Below are 24,317 nucleotides of genomic sequence, written 5' to 3'. Positions count from 1 at the left end.
TTATTGATTATTATTGATTGACAGTGATATCTGATCAACCAAGTGTGGTAAATGCATTCTGCTTTGCAGGCAGATCATTAATAGAAATGTGCATAACATAAACAAAGATGTCATTTATAACACTATGAATGTGCATTAATGCTCTGTCAAGTGTTAATGCAACTAATTTTTCACATTGTTTAGAGTAATTATCTATCATCAGTGTGTTTATTCCAGTTCAGAAATTACATTTTCTTGTGTTTGGTCTTGAGTCACTTCCTCCTGTGTTGAGAAGAGATGTTCCTCTTTTCTCCGAGGACTGAACGTGCCCTGAATTAAGAAACACTCTACTCCTGGTTAATTGTATTTGCTTTAGGAAACTGGTTCACTGGAATATTAACCGTGTCAATCGTGTGTGTGTGTGTGTGTGTGTGTGTGTGTGTGTGTGTGCAGGAGGAGATGGCGGGACGTGGAGTCGAGTGTTTGTGGAAACGTCACGTTGTTGAACAGCTGAAGCAGAGAGACCGAGTTCAGCGTCAGGCCTTTGAGGAGATCATACACCAGTGTAAGACACACAAACACAAATAAATAAATAAATTTATAGTGGTTTGTTTATTTTTATTTATTTTATTGTTAATTTAGTCCGTTAGGTATTGTGAGCTGGAATTTATTATTGTTATTATTATTATTATTATTATTATTACACTTTCATTTACATTTAGACATTTAGCAGACACTTCTATCCAAAGCGACTTACAAAATAGGACAATGGAAGCAATCAAAAACAACAAAAGAGCAATAACATATAAGTGCTATGACAAGACAAGTTAGCCTAACATATCAAGGTTTTTATTATTATATAATAAATAAAAAGACAATAGATAGAATAAAAAAGAAAAAGCAAGCTAGTGTTAGAGGCCTAGAAGTTAAAGAGTTACTTTTTTCTCCTGTCCCCATGTTGAGAGAAATTGTGAGTAAGGTGTTACTTTAGTTCTAGAATAAATCTGAACATGCATTTATTCATCTCACTCACTATAAAAACAGAGACAGTATTCCTCAAAATTAGTAAAAACAGTGAAATTCAATGCAAACCTGCAATAATTAAATATGTGACCCTGGACCGCAAAACCAGTCATAAGGTTAAATTTTACAAAACTGAGATGTACACAACATATGAAAGCTCAATAAATAAGCTTTCTATTGTTGTATGGTTTGTTAGGATAGGACAATATTTGGCCGAGATACATCTATTTGAAAATCTGGAATCTGAGGGTGCAAAAAAATCAAAATACTGAGAAAATCACCTTTAAAGTTGTCCAAATTAAGTTCTTAACAATGCATATTACTAATCAAAAATTACATTTTGATATATTTATAGTAGGAATTTTACAAAAAATCTTCATGGAACATGATCTTTACTTAATTTCCTAATGATTTTTGACATAAAAGAAAAATCAATAATTTTGACCCATACAATGTATTTTTGGCTATTGCTACAAATATACCCCAGCGACTTAAGACTGGTTTTGTGGTCCAGGGTCACATATGTTAAATAATACAAATATCCTTTATGTATTTAATCCCATTTTATTAACCGATGTCTTTGCTGCCGACCTTCGATGATCCAGTTCATCCATACTAATAAGCAAAAATGACTCAAGATAATCTAACATTTGTTTTCCTTTTTTTTAATGCTGAAGAGTTGACATTTTTTCTTCTGCGGTCTACTGTACAGACGTCAATTTACTTTTTTAAAGCCTGAGGCTTTTGGTGTGAAGAGGCTTTTACATTTGCCAAAACAGAACTTTTTATATTAAAAACAAACAAGTAAGCCCTGCCCAGATTTAAAAAGTAATGCAAAAGTAACGTAACGCATTACTTTCCATAAAAATGTAACTAAGTAACGCAGTAAGTTACTCTTTTACTCTTTTTGTATGCATTACTTTTAAAAGTAACTTCCCCAACATTGAATAAAATATAGCAAAGATGTAACAATATCCAAATCTCACGATACAATAATATTAAAAAAATAAAATTTATTTATAAAAAAAAAAAAAGACACACAAGGAATTGGAAAAATTCAAAATTTTGTGCATTTAAAAGTTAAATTATTCTATCTAATGCACTTTGGGAGGTTAAAAATTAAGAGCTTCAAACCATGTTCCAAACGAAGAAAACTTAAGTCAGAAAACAGTCAGTGAATTGACTTGTACCTGAAGTTTAAAAGACTTAACCCTCTTTTTATTTGTGATATACTGTCTAATTTGTATTGTGAGTTTATATTACGCAATTGCGACTTTATTTCTCAGAATTGCGAGTTTATATTACACAATTGCAACTTTATTTCTCAGAATTGTGAGTTGATATCAGAGGTCGCGTTAACCGAAAATTTTCCGTCATTGATGGAATTTTTTAATCAGTGACGGAAAAATCTGAAGGCTGTCCGTCACTTTGACGGAATACACCACACAGAGGGTGATCTATTGTAATTTGTAACTGTAGTTCCCACTCCTGTCCAGTTGGTGGCAAATGCGCTCCAGTGTTGCAGCAGAGCACGTTATCCAGAACAAAAAAAGAAACTCTTACGAATCCTTTGCTATGCGATTGATTACACACAGGCCAGTACCCAGTTAAGGCTACAGCGATCTATCATGCCACTTTAAAGAGCGCCAAAACGGTATTTATTACTTGAATTTTCTAATTAAATGGACAGAATTTGAAATCTGACACTTTTGCATATTGAAAGTAACAAATGAGGCACGCTATGTAGCCTACTCTTCACAAACAGCATATACAGAAAGATCGATTAGGATTTAAGAAATATTAGTCTATAAAAATTAGAATCTATTCAAATCGAGAAATCGATTTTTTTTTTTTACCCAGTCCTGCATGTTTTGTTGTTTTTGTCACTGCTGAGTGTGGTATTGAACACGAAAAGTAACGCAGTTTCTGTTCATCTGTTCTCTTCATAAATACATGCAAAAACATATACAGTATGCTTGCATTGTAGGTTCATTATTAAAAATGAAAATTTGAACAAAAATAAAAGCAATTAAATGTATTATTATAATATGAAAATTAAAATGACGGGTAATAATAGATTATGACGGAAATTTTTACCACCCTGTACGTCAAAATGAAAATGAAAAGCCTAACGCAACCTCTGGTTGATATCATGCAATTCTGACCTTATAACTCACAATAGTGAGTTTATATCGCACATTTGTAAGTTTATATCAGAATTGCGAGTTTATATTACGCAATTGCGACGTTATTTCTCAGAATTGCGATTTTATATTACGCAATTGCGACGTTATTTCTCAGAATTGCGAGTTTATATTACGCAGTTGCGACGTTATTTCTCAGAATTGCGAGTTTATATTACGCAATTGCGACGTTATTTCTCAGAATTGCGAGTTTATATTACGCAATTGCGACGTTATTTCTCAGAATTGCGAGTTTATATTACGCAATTGCGACGTTATTTCTCAGAATTGCGAGTTTATATTACGCAATTGCGACGTTATTTCTCAGAATTGCGAGTTTATATTACGCAATCGCGACGTTATTTCTCAGAATTGCGAATTTATATTACACTTGCGACGTTATTTCTCAGAATTGCTAGTTTATATTACGCAATTGCGACGTTATTTCTCAGAATTGCGAGTTTATATTACGCAATTGCGACGTTATTTCTCAGAATTGCGAGTTTATATTACGCAATTGCGACGTTATTTCTCAGAATTGCGAGTTTATATTACACAATTGCGACGTTATTTCTCAGAATTGCTAGTTTATATTACACAATTGTGACGTTATTTCTCAGAATTGCGAGTTTATATTACACAAATGCGACGTTATTTCTCAGAATTGCGAGTTTATATTACGCAATTGCGACGTTATTTCTCAGAATTGCTAGTTTATATTACACAATTGTGACGTTATTTCTCAGAATTGCTAGTTTATATTACACAATTGTGACGTTATTTCTCAGAATTGCTAGTTTATATTACACAATTGTGACGTTATTTCTCAGAATTGCGAGTTTATATTACACAAATGCGACGTTATTTCTCAGAATTGCGAGTTTATATTACGCAATTGCGACGTTATTTCTCAGAATTGCGAGTTTATATTACGCAATTGCGACGTTATTTCTCAGAATTGCGAGTTTATATTATACAATTGCGACGTTATTTCTCAGAATTGCTAGTTTATATTACGCAATTGCGACGTTATTTCTCAGAATTGCTAGTTTATATTACACAAATGCGACGTTATTTCTCAGAATTGCGAGTTTATATTACGCAATTGCGACGTTATTTCTCAGAATTGCGAGTTTATATTACGCAATTGCGACGTTATTTCTCAGAATTGCGAGTTTATATTACGCAATCGCGACGTTATTTCTCAGAATTGCGAATTTATATTACACTTGCGACGTTATTTCTCAGAATTGCTAGTTTATATTACGCAATTGCGACGTTATTTCTCAGAATTGCGAGTTTATATTACGCAATTGCGACGTTATTTCTCAGAATTGCGAGTTTATATTACGCAATTGCGACGTTATTTCTCAGAATTGCTAGTTTATATTACGCAATTGCGACGTTATTTCTCAGAATTGCGAGTTTATATTACACAATTGCGACTTTTTTTCTCAGAATTGCGAGTTTATATTACACAATTGCGACGTTATTTCTCAGAATTGCGAGTTTATATTACACAATTGCGACGTTATTTCTCAGAATTGCGAGTTTATATTACACAATTGCGACTTTATTTCTCAGAATTGTGAGTTGATATCATGCAATTCTGACCTTATAACTCACAATAGTGAGTTTATATTACACAATTGCGACTTTTTTTCTCAGAATTGCGAGTTTATATTACACAATTGCGACTTTTTTTCTCAGAATTGCGAGTTTATATTACACAATTGCGACTTTTTTTCTCAGAATTGCGAGTTTATATTACACAATTGCGACGTTATTTCTCAGAATTGCGAGTTTATATTACGCAATTGCGACGTTATTTCTCAGAATTGCGAGTTTATATTACACAATTGCGACGTTATTTCTCAGAATTGCGAGTTTATATTACACAATTGCGACGTTATTTCTCAGAATTGCGAGTTTATATTACACAATTGCGACGTTATTTCTCAGAATTGCGAGTTTATATTACGCAATTGCGACGTTATTTCTCAGAATTGCGAGTTTATATTACACAATTGCGACGTTATTTCTCAGAATTGCGAGTTTATATTACACAATTGCGACTTTATTTCTCAGAATTGTGAGTTGATATCATGCAATTCTGACCTTATAACTCACAATAGTGAGTTTATATCTCACAATTTTGAGAAAAAAATAAGAATTGTGAGATAAGTCGCAATAACCTTTTTATTTTATTTTTTTTTAGTGGTGGAAACAGGCTTCCATTCATGCTGCAATTTTAAGCTTTAACTTTGATGGAAACAGCAAGAGAGCTTTTATTTTGAAGGAAAACTCCAGATTCAGTGAAAACAGGTTCACAAAAATTAGTCTTAGTACTAATTCAGTAAAACGCTGTAATGAAAATAAAGCGTAACTGGTGGTTGTTGCGTTCCCAAACGCACTCCCAAATCACAGCACATGCAATAAATGAGTTCATTGCATTCATTCACAGTGAACTGATCCATTCTGAGCCGCTGAAAACATTGAAAGTGCATGCTTCGCTTAGCCTTTGAAACACACAGCGAAAACTGACTTAATGTAAGGATTAAGCCATATTGTGCTTTCAGTTTTAGTTTGTTTGACAGATGCATTATGTCAAAGCATAATGGCCCACAACTTTACGCAAATTTAAAGACCTTTTATATTAGAATAAGAAGTTTAAATATATTTTAAAAACTACATTTTTTTTCCTGGAAGACCTATCATTTCATATCGTCATGTGACCACGATAATATTGAGATTATATTGATAATATGGTTACATCTCTATAATATAGTGTCATATCTTTTATACTTTATTTTCCTGTTGGAAAGCATTTCAATCCACAATTTCTCTGTTTCTCTTTGTCTCCAGATAACCGGTTATTAGAGAAGTCTGATCTTCAGGTTGTTTTTTCTGAGCGTCTCCAGACCGATAAATATGAGCAACAGAACAGACATGACCTCAGGTGCTCATAGGAAAACTTTCTTCATCAATTCTTATAAACACCACATAATCTAGAGCTCTGTGTCTGAAATATTGAGTTTATTGACATCTTTTGTAATGCATAGTAACATTAAGAAAGGAAAATAACGTGTACAGAGTAAAACATTCTCATCAAGAAGAAACCAATTATGAATTATTGCATTATGAATACAATAAAAAGTTATAATCAGTATGTATTTGTATGTTTGTGTATGTGTAGTCCGGGTGTCGAGGGTGGCCGCAATGATTCCCTGCAGCAGGAAATGGCTCAGATGAGAATCAAGCATCAAGAGGAGCTGACGGAGCTACACAAGAAACGAGGAGAGGTGAACAATACCCCCAAAACACATATTCAGTGACGTTTTTACGTCATTCGACTAGTTTTAATAACTTGTGAGTATGATCATTTTTAGATGTGATTTTACAGTAGCATCTCAATAGCTCATTACTTAAACATCAACAGCAATAATAGCATCCTTTGTGATTCATTAAGTGAATCAGTTCACACTAATCATTTAAATTAACTAAACAATCAAATTTGATGATTCATTTGAATGATCACTCAAAAATTTCCCCTGTGGCATTTTTTTTATTTTGAATTGTTTTAGTAAAACAGATGAAGTCATTACTCATTAGTCAAATCATTACTCTATTTTAAAAACAAATCTGTGTGGGGAAACATGCTATTATAATTCATTAAAACTAAAACCATAAAAAATTGTTGTTACTTGCAAAATTAATTTGAAACTAAATAAATAAATTAAAACTGAAAAAAAAAAAAAAAATTAGTTTTTTTTTTACCATGAAGTGCTAAAATAATTCAAATCAATAAATATAAATATGTAGACGTATTTTAAAAAATACTAATAAAATGACAAAAAACACATGACAATTGCTAAACTTTAACCAATATTAAAGTGAAAACAGAAGGGGAAAAATAAAAATATATATATTTATTTAATTTTTAACTATCACTGTTATTTTAGTATTATTTATGTGCTATTACAAGAAATATTATTATTATTTTGAATTGTTTTATTTTGACAGTCTCAGTTTAATATGGAAGCCTGTTTCTGCCACTGGAAAAAAAAAAGGTTACTGTGACTTACAATTCTGACTTTTTTTCTCAGAATTGTGAAATGTAAACTCTCAATTCTGAGAAATAAAGTCAATATTGGGTGATATAAACTCACAATTGTGGGGGGGGGGTCAGAATTGTAAGATAAAAAGTCAAAATTGCGATTTATAAAGTCAGAATTGCAACTCACTATTCTGAGAAATAAAGTCGCAATTGTGAGTTAAGTATTTAAGATACTAAACACTGAACATATCTTTCTTTTTTTTCCGGAATTACCTTTTTTCTTTTTTTATTCAGTGGTGAAAACAGGCTTTCATAGTTTAATTTTATTTATTTTTAATCATATTATGTGTGTTTGTCAATGATATATATATATATATATATATATATATATTTTTTTTTTTTTTTTTTTTTTTTTAATTTAGCATTATTTGTTTTTATTTAAAATAAAAATTAATTGAAAACAGAAAATATGTGACTCTGGACCATAAAACCAGTCATGAGGGTCACTTTGTTCAAAATTGGATAAATAAGCTTTCCATTGATGTATGGTTTGTTAGGATAGGACAATATTTGGCCGAGATACAACTATTTGAAAAAATCTAAATATTGAGGAAAAACAGCTTTAAAGTTGTCCAACTGAAATTTTTAGTAGTACATATTAAGTTTTGATATATTTACAGTAGAAAATAACAAAAAAATACAGAATACTTTCATAGAACGTGATCTTTACTTAATAATATCCTAATGTTTTTTTTTTTTTTTAGCAGAAAAGAAAAATCTATAATTTTGACCCATGCAATGTATTGTTGGTTATTGCTACAAATATATTCTTGTGCTACTTATGACTGGTTTTGTGGTCCAGGGTCATATATGAATAGAATTCAATTCAAAATAAGAAAAAACTATAGTAGAATGTCAATAATGTTAGTGAGAAAACATTCGAATAAAAAAAAATATATTCTTTGTGTTTTCACAGTTGGCTCAGAGTGTGATTGAACTAAACAACCAGATTCAGCAGAAAGACAAAGAGATCCAGAGTAATGAAGCCAAGTGAGTTCAGTTTGCATGTGCTTTATGTATCTGATCTAGATATATAGTATATGAATGTTTCATGTATTTATCAGGATGTTGGAGTATCAGCAGCAGATCTCCCGTCTGGAAGGCGAATGTCGTGAGCTCCGCAACTCTCTGGCCGATCTGGAACGAGCCAATCAGACACTGCGAGACGAGTACGATGCCCTGCAGATCACATTCAGTGCCCTGGAGGAGAAATTACGGAAAACCACCGAGGAAAATCAGGAGCTGGTGACACGCTGGATGGCTGAGAAAGCGCAGGAGGCCAACAAACTCAATGCTGAGAACGAGAAGGACACCAGGTCAGAAATACAACCGTTTGTGCTTATAAAATAACCTTTCTTTTGTACAAGCTGTAATCCAAAATAATAAAAGCATGAAAATAACAAATGCACCAAATGTTCGGCAACCGAAATTATTCTGCAGAATAAGCGCAAAGGCCAATAAATTATACCAAACAATGATGTGACGTGATCAAATAGAGGCGCGCGCTAATGCAGCAAACATGTGGGCAGTGAGGAAACATTTAAAACTGTCTAAGAAAGATGCAAAAATCATTACAAGCTCCAACAGTGAGAGACTGTTTAGGATCGCATCGCATGTCTTCCATGAGAAGAGAAAGAGCTGGTTGTTGCTGGTTACTGTTTGCTGACTGAAATCACCAAATGGCCTTAAACTATTAATAAATAATCTATAGAACATTATGTTGTCTGATACACAAACCAATTGTATTTATTCTGACAGCACTGCATGAGCACCTTAGCCAGGAGCAGAGGTGGGTAGTAATGAATTACATTTACTTTGTTACATTTACTTGAGTAAATTTTTGGGGTAACTAGTACTTTTAGAGTATATTTAAAGATAGGTACTTTTACTCAAGTACATTTATAGTGAAAAAACTTTACTTTTACTTCACTACATTTGATGGTGTTCCTCCGTTACTGTCCTCAGAAACATGTCGTTGGAATTTTCATTTCATGTCTGATAAAACTGCATTAATACTGCTGTGTATACAGCTGTTACTATGGAAACCGTAATATTTCAGCGCTCCTAAAGCGCCCCCGCGTGACAGATAATTAATTTTTCATTTCAAAACATTCTTTTCAGCTGTTTATGGTCAAATGATTGCAATTACCGACCCATGTTTTTATGCAGCAAACACAGAGTTGTAAATGTCAAAAGTTAAGGTGCCTTCTAAAAATCTAAACAAGTACAGTAATATTTATGTTTCAAATAAATATAATAAATTATATACTCAATTTATCCCTTTTAATGTTATAAAGGATGAAATGCCATAGTGTAACATATTGTTTTTGTGTGAAACTGTATCTGAATGTTAAATCATGCCATTTTATGGCTTAATATTCTACTTTACATTGTCCAATCCCATTACTGTTTATTTTACTTTTGCAGATCTTAAAAATGGTTATGAATTGCTTTAAATTAATATTTAAAAATTCTGCAGATACACTAAATGAAATAAATATAATGAAATAAAATCACTTCCTTGATATTTTTTTATATTTGTGTATTAAAAACATTTTTAATTAGACTCCTATCTGATTTTCTATATTTAAAAAAAGGTTTTTTTTTATTTTATTTGGGATAGTTAAATTAATTTTCAGGCTACCAAAATCTGAAGAGTACCTGCCCGAAGGACTACCAGAAATTTTGAGAACCCTATATATAGATATATATATGTTTTCAAGGAGAGGTGTGCGGACGCTTTCCAAACAGTTTGAAATTCAGGGTCTTCACTTCATATCAAGAAGTAACTAGTAACTAGCTACTTGAGTACTTTTTCCATCGGATACTTTTTTACTCTTACTCAAGTAACTATTAAGATTGTTACTTTTACTCATACTTGAGTAAATATTTCCATAAGTACTTGTACTTTTACTTGAGTACAGATTTTGGGTACTCTACCCACCTCTGGCCAGGAGTCAAAGTCCAAAGCGCGAGGAAAATCTGCGTAATGAGAATCATTCATAAATCTGCTGCTGTCAGCAAAAAGTAGTACTAAGTAGGGCTGCTCGATTTGGCAAAAATCATAATTATTGTAATCACGATTATTTAACACGATTATGACTGGGTCCAAAACTTTATATTAGTGATTAATTTAAAGATAGAAATACAACAGAAAACAAGTAAAAAAAAAAAAACTTAATACTTTATGCAAGTCTAAAGTAGTGTAACAATACTACAGAAATTGAATGTAATTATTTGAATGAAAAATAAAACGGCATCTTCACTGTAATAATTAAACAGGCTTTGTTTCTAGTTAAAACTACAAAAGTCCTTTATTCAAGAGCAGTAAGTAATTTTTCTGTTTTGTTTATATTAAGCACATAGATGGCAGAAGGAATATTTTTGTTGCCCCTTTAAGAGCCACACGGATCCAATATACTGTTACATATGTTTTTTATTGTCAACCGTTTATGATCATTTAAGCCAGAACTGACACAGAACAGTGCAAGTTTTCCTTCACGCTTTTAGAAACACAACATCTAAGAAACATTAATAAATCTAGCGCGTCCCGTTTTATGAAAGTCACGTTACATGATTTTAATTATTTGCATGTGAAATTAGGCTTTTATGGAGGAGCGAAAGGGCACCACTGGTGAGGGGGGTGCAATAATCGTTTGATCTCGATTAATGCATTTTCACGATCGTTTGAAGCATAAATCGAAATCAAAACCGAATTTTGATTAAAGGATAACTGTTGCCAAAATGCAACCTGGGCTGTTTTTTTTTACTGTAAATGAGACAAACTTATATCTTAAAGCATAATTACGAAAAACGAGCCGTTTTTGAGATTGACCGTGATTTAGTTTTGTGGTCAATGGCCGGTGAATGGGAGTACTAGGGGCATAACTTTGAGCGCATCAAAATCGATATTTTTACAACACTAAGAAGGCTCGACACACCGTGAAACTTTGCTCGTTTGTCGTAATTATGCTTTTAGATATAAGTTTGTCGCGTTTATAGTAAAAAAAACAGCCCAGGTTGCATTTTGGCAATAGTTATCCTTTAATTGCACAGCCCTAGTACTGAGGTCTTCTTGTGGGTTTCCGCCAAAATAAAAGTCAACATTCATAAATGTTAGTATTGTAATTTTACTTTTGTTCTGTAAAATAAAATTAAAAAGTAAGACAAAAATAATGATCACAATCATTACAACAGCTCTATTAATACATTTATTCTAACCATCTGCTTTGCTCAGCAAGGCTGCATTTATTTGCACATTAAAAACCGATGCCTGATTCAAGAAGGGGGTCTTAAAAATGGTCAAAGAATATTATTTTACTAACTTATTAAATTTCAGTTAAATTGTGCTTTGTTGGTAGGCTATAATGTCTACTAGAATGTTACAAATGTTGAGGGTTAAGTAAATATTTTAAATTGTTGTTTTGTAATTGATTTTTTTATTTTTTGAAAAGCAAGACAAAATTGTAAAAATGATATTATAGCTATTTAATTTATGCACTGGTGAAAAAAAAACATGAAAAACCATGTTCGGCCAAGAAGTTTAATTTCGGTACATCCCATCAGCGACCCATATAAAGGAGCCGTTAACGGCCCATATGTGTGTTTATTGAGCTGAACGACACTCAGTCTTGCTGATTAATTGATCAGTCGTTAAGGGTCGTTTAAAAACAATGAAAATGCTTGATTGGCCGCCACCCGTCAGTTTCTGACCATCCATGCTGAAAAAAGGGGCTCGTTTCCTGACCCTCCATTCAGAAATGAGCTCATTATAAGCCTCCACCTGGTTGGTTGTTTGAAACATGCTGGGAGGTTCTGTAAAGTTTAAATGAGTGTGTAAACTGTGTTTAACGCATTGATATCATTGTAGGCGCAGACAGGCGAAACTGCAGAAGGAATTGGCAGACGCAGCGAAGGAACCTCTTCCTATAGACCCGTAAGTTTGTGTTTGAAAGCATTTCTTCTGCGTTCAATGAGATTATGAAGTTTGTTGGAGGTTTTGGGCAACATATGTTGTTTAATTTAGGGTCTGTCATAGGAAAACTTGCAACTATCAGGAAATTTTAACATTTTGATTTATAATAATGGAAATTTCTATAGTGAAAGTAGTCTTTGTGCATTTTATAAATTTATATATTTGTATCCAGTATGTAGTATTATTATTATTATTTTTTTTTATTATCATGATTGTTTTACATTAACATTATTGTTTTAAAAATTCTGGTAAGCTTTGATAAGATGTGCATTTTGTTATTTATTAATTTTGTTGTTATTTTTATCTAATTTTAGTAACACTTATTTCAGTTTGTTGCAAAGGCAGCAATTTATCTCATTTTAATTTAAGTGTTTTTCAGTTTTGTTTTGTTTTTTTTAGACATTTCGTACTTTAAAATCACATACAAAAAAGAAAAATTTAAATGAATGCTTTTTTTAGGTTTATTTCAATTACCAACATTTTAAATAATTTTAGTTAACAATAACAACACAGGTCTAACTGTATATATAGCTACAGCTAAAACAAATTTAAAGTGTGTGTGTGTGTGTGTGTGTGTGTGTGTGTGTGTGTGTGTGTGTGTGTGTGTGTGTGTGTGTGTGTGTGTGTGTGTGTGTGTGTATTTATTTATTTATTTATTTTATTATTATTATTTTTTTTTTGAAAAGCAAGACAAAATATATATATAACATATAATTTTTCAGTTAGTTGCCAAAGCAGCATTTATTATTTTCATTTAAGTGTTTTAGGTTTTTCACCAATATTTATATTTTATTTCAGGTTTATTTTAATTACCAACATTAAGATTTTTAGTTTACAATAACAACACAGGTCTAGTAGTGTGTTTGTTTTAATATTTCTGTTAGCTATGGATCTTATTTTATTATTAGTTTTTTCAGTTTTAGTAATTTTTGTACTTTGATGATATTCTAAGTACGTTGTCGACAAAAATCGATAATAGAAATAGTCGACAATGAATTTCATTGTCGATGTTGTCGCCAGACAACCGAGTGAGGCATCTTTCTGCCGAGAGTCGCACATACGCAGCTTCTATGCTGAGCAATAACATACAGAAATGGCGGCGTCCAACGCAGCAGCTGCGCGTACCAAAACACGCCCGTTTCACACATACTCCGTCTGCAGTGCGTTTTTTTTTTTTTTCCACACCCATGTTAACGGATTAGAACGTTCACAATGTACGGACTGCAAACACGTTCTGTGTGAAAGCAAAACGAGTCTGTGCTTCTTCTGCACCGCATACTTAACGCACACGGACTGTAGACGCACTGCAGACTGAGTATGTATGAAACAGGAGTAAAGTTTGGGAGCATTTTAGCCTGCTACGGCGAATTAAAATATTACCTGCATGGTTTGAAAAGCAGTCCTTGCGCATCACGGCAGCACCTCTGTGATGCACGAACATTTAAAGAGAAAGCACGTCGGACAGTTGAATGAAACGGAGTTTGGCTGGCCTCGGTAAGATTTAAATAACATGGAAGCCAATACGTTTTGTTTTGGATATACATTTTTGTTTACTGTTTTATTGCTGCTGATGGTTTACAGGAAGAAAATGTTTACTTGATTTTAATTTATTTTTTCTTATAAAACAAATGTGCCTGTCCATTAAAAAAATTATAGAGTTTCTTAATTTATGCATTTATGTCTGTACTGACCGAGCACTGTGCCTAATTGGTTTTAGACAGGGCATTTTTATTTACTTTTAGTATGAATTGGCCTATCAGCAGCAAAATATGCATTTTTTATTGAAGTACCCCCTTCTTTCTTGTGTTTACTATAATTTTCCACATAATTAAAGCAATCTCATGCTAAATTTGAGAAAAATTGAATAATTATCCGATTAGTCGACTAATCGTTTCAATAGTCGGTGACTAGTCGACTATTAAAATAGTCGTTAGTTGCAGCCCTAATTCTAATGCTTAAACTTTATTTCAGTTAGTTCAGTATTTATAATTTGCTTTTAAGTGTTTTAAGTTTTTGACCTAATATTTATATTTAATTTTATTTCAGGTTTATTTCAGTTACCCACATTTTTAAGGTTTAGTTAACAATAACAACACAGGTCCAATAGTTTTTTGTTTTAATATTTCTGTTAAGCTTTAATAAGATGTGTATTTTCTTATTTCTTTGTTTTTTTTGTGTGTGTGTTTTTTTTTTTTAATTTTAGTGTTTGAACTTATTTGAGTTAGTTTCAAAGGCAGCAATGCATCTAATTTTAATTTGAGTGTTTTTCAGGTTTTTTTTAAAGTAAGTTTTAAAAACCTGCTCTTAGTTTTTTTTTATTTTAAATAAATAATTTTGTTTAGCTAATTTTGTTTATTTGTATATAAACAAAGTATTTTTTTAGTTTTTGTAGTTTTTGTACTTTATTTTTTTAATTGGATTATTATTTAATACTTAAACTTATTGTTTCAGTTAGTTACTAAAGCAGCATTTATAATTTAAGTTTTTGATCTAATGTTTAGATTTTATTATATTTCAGTTTAATTTTAACGACCAACATTTTTAATAGTTTTAGTTATCAATGACAACACAGCTTCAGAAGTCAAACACCTAGCAAACTCATCGATATCATCTTTTCCATTTAACATTTAATCATTTTATTTAATTTTTGAGGGATAGTTTTTATCTTTTATAAGGGCAAATTGTAAATATATCATCGTTTTATGTCAAATGTTATTTAACATTATATAAATTCAAGCCCTGATTTGTTTCTGTTGCTGTTGGTAAACCTCTTAAATCATTAAGAAATCTCACTGGATGCTGTTTTCTGATTGGTCTAGAGATGATGACATTGAAGTTCTCTCAGAGGATCTTGAGAAGGGAAAGGGTGAAACGTCACCAAGCAGACAGATCAGTCGCACACCCAGGTAAACCAAAATGTCAAAATAAAAGTCAACATTCATAAATGTTAGTATTGTTATTTTAGTGTTCTGTAAAATAAAATAAAAAAGTAAGACAAAACAATAACAATAATTACAACAGCTGTATTAGTATTAGTACATTTAAGTCTCTTCTGCTCAGCTAGGCTGCATTTATTTGTACATTAAAAAACACATGCCTGATTCAAGAAGAGTGTCTTAAAAATGGCCAAAGAATGTTATTTTATTAACTTTTTGATTTTAAAGTTAAATTGTACTAGAATGTTAAAAAATTTTGAATTGTTGTTTTGTTGTTGATTTTTGTTTCTTTGAAAATCAAGACAAAACTGTAAAAAGCATTTTATTTTTAAAAAATGTTTTTCTATTTAATTTTTGCAATGATGAAAAAAAAAAAAATGGCAAAATACATGGTGGGGAAAAAACAACCAAAAAGCGTGTTCTGTAATTGGCCTGTGGCCTTCAGCCCAGTGTTTCATTTTGTTCGGCTTCGGCCAAGAATTTTCATTTCGGTGCATCCCTAGCAGTAACTGATGTTTTACGTGTCTGTTTTCACAGCAGACGAGTGTCTCAGCCTCCTCCTCCTCCTGGACTGCTGGATTCCATCTCCAATATCTTTGGGTATGTCTCAGTCTGTGTGTATGGCCACAAATTTTTCCTTTCTTCTTCATTTTATACACAAAACCGGTCTAGAACATCTCCAGGTCATATTTAAACTCAGATTCGAAACCAAAACTCATGATGGAGTGATGCAAAACAATGCAAAACATCTTAATGATCCTAAATATGCAAAACATTACTTATTTTGGCCTGGAGTTGTTTTGTAAGACTCTCTCTTGTATTTGTGTGTGTGTGTGTGTGTGTGTGTGTGTTTGGTTGTTTCTCATTCAACTGTGTGTGTGTGTGTGTGTGTGTGTGTGTGTGTGTGTGTGTGTGTGTGTGTGTGTGTGTACCTGGTATTCATCACGTTGTGGGGACCAAATGTCCCCACAAGGATAGGAATACCCAGTAAATTTTGACCTTGTGGGGACATTTCTCAGGTCCCCATGAGGAAACAGGCTTATAAATCATGCACAATGAGTTTTTTTGAGGAAGTAAAAGTTTGCACAATCTCCTGTGAGGGCTAGGTTTAGGTGTAGGGTAGGGTTAGGGCGATAGAAAATACGGTTTGTACAGTATAAAAACCATTACGCCTATGGAATGTCCCCATAAAACATGTAAACCTGTGTGTGTGTGTGTGTGTGTGTGTGTGTGTGTGTGTGTGTGTGTGTGTGTGTGTGTGTGTGTGTGTGTGTGTGTGTGTGTGTGTGTGTGTGTGTGTGTGTGTTTGGGTTTGGTTGTTTCTCATTCAACTATGTGTGTGTGTGTGTGTGTGTGTGTGTGTGTGTGTGTGTGTGTGATTGTCTCATTCTACACTCTCTCTGTGTCTGCAGCTTGTCTGATTCTGTCCAACCTGGTTTCGTCCCATCTGACTCCAGGTGATGCACACTGTGGTGTCAGGATGTGCGTGTGTTTGTGTCTGTATGAAATTGATTTTCCCCTGATGTGAACCCGGAAGCATGCTAACACAATTATTTTTCAGAACGGCTGTGAAAGGGATTCTGAATGCTTCCTGTTTCTCGTATGTGTGCAATTCCCTGCGGGTTGCTGCTCTTATTTGGGATATTTTTGTGATAATTGCAGCCTGCCCGTTGCTCTGTGTGTAGTTGTGTAAGGTTTGGCTGGGTGGGTGATTTGCCAGTTGAGACGACAAGCTGGTAAAAATTATATGAAATATGTTTTGGTTTTGCACCGTATTGATTTAGCAATTATATATAGTCTATAAGGTTTTCAATCATTACACACTAAAGCAAAACATAAAATGCATATATTTTAGTAAATTGCACATGCACACAGTTGAAGTCAAAAGTTAACACCCCCTTTCAGAATCTGCAAAATGTTAATTATTTTACCAACATAAGAAGGATCATACAAAATGCATGTTATCGTTTGTTTAGTACTGACCTGAATAAGATGTTTCACATGGAAGATGTTTACATATATTCCACAAGAGAAAATAATAGTTGAATTTATAAAAATTACCCCGTTCAAAAGTTTACATTCACTTGATTCTTAATACTGTGTTTTTGTTTAGTGACAGTTGTTCACGAGTCCCTTGTTTGTCCTGAACAGTTAAACTGCCTGCTGTTCTTCAGAAAAATCCTTAAGGTTCCCCAAATTCTTTGGTTTTCCATCATTTTTGTCTATTTGATCCCTTTCCAGCAATGTCTGTATGATTTTGAGGGGGGAGAGCAGGGTAAATGTAACTTATTTTGTCTGGGAAACATGTAAGCATCTTCTGTAGCTTCTGAAGGACAGTACTAAATAAAAATAAAATATATGATTATTAGTAGGGCTGCTATAAACGACTATTTTTATATAGATTAATCTCTCAACTATTTTATTGATTAATCTAAACGACTAATTTCCCACCAAAAAAAATCAACAATTGCACTAAAGAACATTTTATTTTTAATAAAATCAATTAATTAGAGATGCTTTTGAATATTACAATTTAAAGGAACCATTAAAATGGAATTCAGAAAAGTAATGCAAAAGAATTTGATGAAAATAAAACTGTAAAACTGATTAACAAAAAATTAACCATTAAAACAAAGTAGGCCTATAGAAAAATGTAAAAAAAAAAAAAGATTTTAATTTATTTGGAAATAAAACAGAGTTCTTTTTTTGTGGTAATAAAAATAGATGAAAAATAACCTTTAAAATGACTTAAAATACATATATAATAGCAATGAGACAATATTTAGTTAAAAAAATAAAGAATTAAAAGCAAGTAGTCATATGGTTTTATTGCACAAAACTATTGAAATACATAATGTATTATAAACAGTAGAGCTAATGTACATTACGCATTACATCAAAGGCCTACAGAGGGGATTGTTTTTACACTTCACTGCGCAATCTAATCCTTGTTTAATATTGACTAAACAACATTTGTGACCCTGGACCACAAAACCAGTCTTAAGTCGCTGGGGTATATTTGTAGCAATAGCCAAAAATTACATAGTATGGGTCAAAATTGTTGATTTTTCTTTTATGTCAAAAATCATTAGGAAATTAAGTAAAGATCATGTTCCATGAAGATTTTTTGTAAAATTCCTACTGTAAACCTATCAAAATGTAATTTTTGATTAGTAATATGCATTGTTAAGAACTTAATTTGGACAACTTTAAAGGTGATTTTCTCAGTATTTTGATTTTTTTGCACCCTCAGATTCCAGATATTCAAATAGATGTATCTCGGCCAAATATTGTCCTATCCTAACAAACCATATATCAATAGAAAGCTTATTTATTGAGCTTATTTATTCCTATGATGTATATATCTTAGTTTTATGACTGGTTTTGTGGTCCAGGGTCACATTTAGCTCAAATGTCCACTTAATCTTTAATATTTGGCCACAGTAATTTAATGAATATGTGGACATCAAAAAGTTCAAACACTTGGAAAACACTCTAATAATGTGTTTCATATTTTTAAGTAAATATAATTTTTAAATAGACAGATACGCATTTTTTCCTTGTATTTTACATGCATTCTAATTTTAAAAATCAATATCATCACCCACCCAAATTTGCTGCACATAGATTTGAGTTTGCTTTGAAATCTCTTATTTGCATCGGTTTTGTTTGTGTGCGTCAAAGAAGCAAATTTCACATTTCACAATCCTAAAAATGTTGCCATGCTAAAATCAATCCTACAGATTCACTCATGCAATTCTAAACGCTTCAGTCCGTGAATGACCCTCTTTATGAAGATGACATGTTTTGTAAGAGACATGAGACTGTAAGATCATTACTTGACAAGTGCAGAACAGTCTGTGTGAAACATGCCCTTTCTTCCCCCCAGAAGACGCCGCTCTGTGAATTCGTTCAGCTCATCTCCTGAAGCCGCGGAGGTGCCGTCGGGGTGCGCTGATGTCCGAGTTCCCTCCACTGCTCTGCACATCTTTGTGAGTGTCTTTTTTTTTTTATTATTGATTTTCTTTCATGCATTTTTTACTCTTCAGAGGTGAGGCTGCAAAGGTCAATGATGTGATGTAAAAGGTCTGAAATCCAGGCCTCCTCCCAGTCCTTCTGCCTCTCCCAGCAACCCCTGTTCATTTTTTCCCAGCATGCTCTAGTTGTGCATTGCTGGTCCAAGGTGGCGGCTGATATTATGGATGTTTTTGCAAAATAAGAGTCTTTTAGAGAACCAAGTGAGACCTCGACTGCAGCGTCCAACAGAATTAGAACACAACGGAGGGCTGGATGGGAGGAGACGGTTAAACTGGTGTATGATCTCAAGTTTTCAAGCTGAGACCTTTAAAACAAGCTCAAAACAGAAGAAACTTGAGCAGTTCTGATTTAAAGAGGATAGGAGCAGGTGATTTGGTTGAATTTCCATTTGATTTTCAGTCAGAATTTGGTGAATCCTTCCATGCAATTTGGCAAAAAAATTATTATTTTTTTAATTAAGGGAATGTTTTTATTTTGTGGGCATTAAAAAAATAGGCAGGTCAAATTGAACCCTTTAAAATGTGAAAATTTGAAAATAAATCTGAAAAAAAAAAATACATTTGAAGTAAAAAAAACAAACAAACATAAATTGTTGTTTAATGTGTATATGTATTTTTTTTATTTTGGATTTTATTTATTTAATTGCAATTTACATGCTCCCAGATAAAAAGATTTGGTTTCACATTATCTAAATATGTTGATGTAATTATTATTTATAATTAAATTTATACATAAAGATAGAGGTGGATATAGTTAGTTTTGTCAGTTCTCAGATAGAAAGATTTGTTTTTAAATCACATTATCAAAATATATTGATGTAATTATTTATAATATTTTTTTTCAAATATAAATGGATGAGCACGTTTGTCAGTGTTTACACATAATTTATTGATATACAATATTTATATATTATATATAAATATATTATTATTTGAGTATTTTTTTATGTGCCATTATAATAAATATTAATATTTTGAATTAAGTGTTATATATATATATATATATATATATATATATATATATATATATATATATATATATATAAATTATTATTTCTTTTTTCTTTTACCTTTTTTTGTTTTAATTTTAGTTTAATATATATATTTTTTTAAATATATTTTTTAAATATTTTTTTAGTTTAATATTTTCATTTACAACAAAAACTAATAAAAATGACAGACATACAACACAAGTATGAAAACCTTTTACTAACTTAAATTGAAAACAGAAAATAAAGTAAAATTAAATTCAAAAGAAAAACTATAGTAGTTTATCAATAGTAGTATAAAAAAACTGAAATATAATATATAAATATATTGTTTTATTTTAGTATGTATGTGCCATTATATAAATATTAATATTATGAATTTATTATACTTTCAAAAAATATATTTTCAAGATTAATTTTTAATAACTATTATCTGTATCATTTTATCAGTTTTTGGTGGGGGTTATATTTCTATTTAGCTTTATTTGTTTTTATTAAAAACAAAAACTAATAAAAAAATACAGACATACAAAACAAATTATTACAACTTTTAACTAACTTAAATTGAAAACAGAAAATAAAGTTAAATTGAATAAAAAAAACTAGAAGTTTATTAATAGTAGTATGAAAAAATAAAAAGGCAAACTTGTTTTTTTTTTAAATGTATGTGTAGTATATGTGTATAGATTTATTTTGAATTTTATTTATTTGCAATTTACAATATTTGTTTTTAAATCACGTTAACAAAATATATAAATGTAATTATAATTAATATATTGATAATATAAATATATTTTATATATAGAACTTTTCTGTTTTTGCATGAACCTGTAGTATTGATTTTTTACAAATTGCGTGCAAACCAATAAGGGTCACTTTCACCCACAACACACAACCCAGGTTGATTGTTTGAATCAGAAATGTTTAATTTAAGTTCCTAAAAGCAGAACTGTGAAACCCATAATCCACCTCGACTTATTGTATTCATGTGCTTGTGTATAGGACGCCCATGATGGAGAAGTGAACGCCGTGAGGTTCAGTCCCGGTTCCCGTCTGCTTGCCACGGGAGGAATGGACCGCAGAGTGAAGCTCTGGGAGGTCGTTTCTGGTACTGTATACCTATATTATCATTCGCATTTTTGGCAGGATTCAAAGGTCAGTGATGAGATGTAAAAGGTCCGAAGCCTTTGTCTCCCTCCAGTCCATCTGTCCCTCCCAGCAGCCTCTCTTCATTTTTATCCAGCTTGCTCTAGTCGTGCATTGCTGGTTTGAGGGGGCAGCTGATATTATAGACATTTCTGCTGTATATTGACAGTCTTTTAGAGAACAAGAAGACTTGATCACAGCAGAGTCAAACAGAAACACAACACACCGGAGGGTTGGACTGAAGGAAGAACGTATGTCAGGCTCATGATCTCAAGTTTTCAAGCTGAGACCTAAAGTTGTTTCAAAGAGGAAATTGGCCAAACTGTGCATTATGCCAGTTCAGTTTCACAAGGTTTAATGAAGCAACTGCAGAATTTCTGTTTCCTCCTGAAACAAAGATGTTGTAGATATTCAGATTTGTTTGTCTGAGGTTTTAAAAGCTTTTTTGTTTCTCCAGGGCGATGTGAACCTAAAGGTGCGCTGACGGGCAGTAATGCTGGAATCACCAGTATAGAGTTTGATAGTGCGGTGAGTTATTCGGTTTAAATGCATCTTTAAGCACACAAGGCTGATTACCAAACATGGTTTTTCAGGTTTTGTCCCCCATGTATTTTGCCAGTTTTTTTCAGCATTCCATAAATTAAAAAGCCAAAATGTGTTTTTTAGTTTTGTCTTGCTTTTCAAAAACAAAAAAAAATCAATTATAAAACAACAATTTAAAAATATTTACTTATCACTGAACATTTTGAACATTCTAGTAGACTAGATTATAGCCTACCAACAATGCATAATTTAACTTAAAATTAATAAGTTAGTAAAACAATGTTTTTGGCCATTTTTAAGACCCCCTTCTTGAATCAGGCATGTGTTTTTATTTTACAAATAAATGCAGCCTTGCTGAGCAATGGAGAATGTTATAATAACTGTATTAATTAGGGATGCACCGAAATGAAAATTCTTGACCAAAGCCGAACAAAAGTAAACACTGGGCCGAAGGCTGATTATTGAACATGGATTTTCGTGTTTTTTTTTCCGCCTTTTTTTTTTTTTTCATCATTCCATAAATTAAATAGCCAAAATGTGTTTTTTACAGTTTTGTCTTGCTTTTCAAAAACAAAAAATCAATTATAAAACAACAATTAAAAACTTAACACTGAACATTTGTAACATTCTAGTATACTAGATTATATCTTACCAAGAATGCATAATTTAACTTAAAATGACTAAGTTAGTAAAACAATGTTCTTTGGCCATTTTTAAGACCCCTTCTTGAATCAGGCATGTGTTTTTATTGTACAAATAAATGCAGCCTTGCTGAGCAAAGGACAATGTTATAATAACTGTATTAATTAGGGATGCACCGAAATGAAAACATGGTTTTTCGTGTTTTTTGCATAAATTAAATAGCCAAAATGTGCTTTTTACAGTTTTGTCTTGCTTTTCAAAAACAAAAAAATCAATTATATAACAACAATTTTAAAATATTTATTTACATTCTGGTAGACAGTATAGCCTACCAACAAAGCACAGTTTAACTTAAATGAATAAGTTTTCAATGTACAAACAAATGCAGCCTTGCTGAGCAAAGGAGAATGTTAAAATAAATGTATTAATAGAGCTGTTGTTATAATTGTTATCATTACAACAGTTATAAATGACTCTTTAATTTATGCAATGGTAAAAAAAAATGGTAGAATACATGGGGGGAAAAACACAAAAAACCGTGTTTGGTAATCGGCCTTCAGCACAGTGTGTAATTTTATTTGGCTTCGGCCAAGAATTTTAATTTCAATGCATCCCTAATTTTTCCTTATATTACTGATTTTAATAACGAACATAAATCTACATCTGCATCCTAACTCAAGCTACTATAAAATGTGTAATTCAAAGAGACAATTTTTTTATATTATTATAATTATTATGTGGCAGCACAAACCTGTTTCTTGATTTGAAACAATATTATTCATTAAAACAAGTAGAACTAAGATTTTTTTAAATTATTATTTTTTTTTTTATTTTGTTAAAGTGTAAAGAATGTGTTTGTCATGTTCTGACCATAAAGAACAGCTTTAAAACTATGAACTGTCTGGTTTTTACAACGTTTACATTGGAGCAAAAATCTGCCTTTAACTTGAAAAAATAAAATTAAAGTCATTTATCCTGATAATTATCAATATTGACTGATATTAAAAATATTGTAGTAATTTTTTTTGTGCGTATCGCCCAGCCCTAATTAAATGTAAGTAACCTGTTACAATATAACGTAGAGAAATAAAATTGAAAACACAAAATTTGGGGGAAGAATTAAAATGGATCTTAAAGGCCTCTAAAAACCTCAATAACTGCAGATGTTTCGTGAAATGAAAATTCAAAAAATCTATTATGTCAATGTTATTGACCTTAACAAAAACATGATTTTCTACATCTTATAGCATAAACAAAACATTTAGATTTACTTTTAAGCTCACACTTTTATCCAAAATAACTTAAATACATTTAAAAATCCATTTACATCTGATAAATGTTTCTTTTGTCTTAGGAGTTCACTATCATGTATAGATGACCTTAACTCTAACATATACGGACTGAAATTTTACTTTATTATTTTAATACCGTAAGGTTGCTTTGACACAACTTGTATTGTAAAAAAGCGCTGTATAAATAATCTTGACTTGACTAAAAGCCACACAAACCAAACTGTGTTCATGGAATATTCATGAATTCATTATTTCAGATCACAAATCATTTCACATTAATGTACCATGTTTTTCTGTGACTGATAGCAGTGTGTTTGTACTCTGCAGGGCTCGTATCTCCTGGCTGCGTCTAATGATTTTGCCAGCAGAATCTGGACGGTTGATGATTACAGACTGCGGGTGAGGATTTCAAAGACTTGAGTAGTTGTTTTAGTCCAAACATCTGTTTAGCTGGT

The 24,317-nt window shown here is 31.8% G+C and overlaps 1 protein-coding gene and 2 non-coding genes across 7 annotated transcripts in view; all 3 read left to right on the top strand.

Annotated features, from left to right (window-relative positions):
• atg16l1 (ATG16 autophagy related 16-like 1 (S. cerevisiae)) overlaps nucleotides 1–24,317 on the top strand; it is a 34,090-nt gene that overhangs the window by 543 nt on the left and 9,230 nt on the right. Inside the window, exons 2-14 of one of the 5 annotated variants that reach the window (XM_073817517.1) lie at nucleotides 433–544; nucleotides 6,051–6,144; nucleotides 6,382–6,487; nucleotides 8,219–8,292; nucleotides 8,367–8,618; nucleotides 12,173–12,238; nucleotides 15,097–15,183; nucleotides 15,754–15,813; nucleotides 16,626–16,670; nucleotides 19,103–19,205; nucleotides 21,242–21,347; nucleotides 21,843–21,913; nucleotides 24,190–24,261. In XM_073817517.1, coding sequence (XP_073673618.1) covers nucleotides 439–544; nucleotides 6,051–6,144; nucleotides 6,382–6,487; nucleotides 8,219–8,292; nucleotides 8,367–8,618; nucleotides 12,173–12,238; nucleotides 15,097–15,183; nucleotides 15,754–15,813; nucleotides 16,626–16,670; nucleotides 19,103–19,205; nucleotides 21,242–21,347; nucleotides 21,843–21,913; nucleotides 24,190–24,261 — 1,242 coding nt within the window. In that variant the 5' untranslated portion in view covers nucleotides 433–438. Of the gene's footprint in view, nucleotides 1–432; nucleotides 545–6,050; nucleotides 6,145–6,381; nucleotides 6,488–8,218; nucleotides 8,293–8,366; nucleotides 8,619–12,172; nucleotides 12,239–15,096; nucleotides 15,184–15,750; nucleotides 15,814–16,625; nucleotides 16,671–19,102; nucleotides 19,206–21,241; nucleotides 21,348–21,842; nucleotides 21,914–24,189; nucleotides 24,262–24,317 lie in introns of all 5 variants that reach the window. The other 4 variants (XM_073817516.1, XM_073817520.1, XM_073817519.1 and 1 more) reach the window with 4 other exon arrangements.
• Nucleotides 19,278–19,556, top strand: LOC141285576 (small Cajal body-specific RNA 6). The gene has a single exon (XR_012338702.1).
• LOC141285579 (small Cajal body-specific RNA 6) lies at nucleotides 21,394–21,676 on the top strand. Its single transcript, XR_012338705.1, has one exon.

Source organism: Garra rufa, chromosome 14, assembly GCF_049309525.1.
Source record: "Garra rufa chromosome 14, GarRuf1.0, whole genome shotgun sequence".
Classification (NCBI taxonomy): Eukaryota; Metazoa; Chordata; class Actinopteri; order Cypriniformes; family Cyprinidae; genus Garra; species Garra rufa.
The sequence above is the reverse complement of the archived record's forward strand: the minus strand, read 5'-3'. Positions and strand labels throughout refer to the sequence as shown.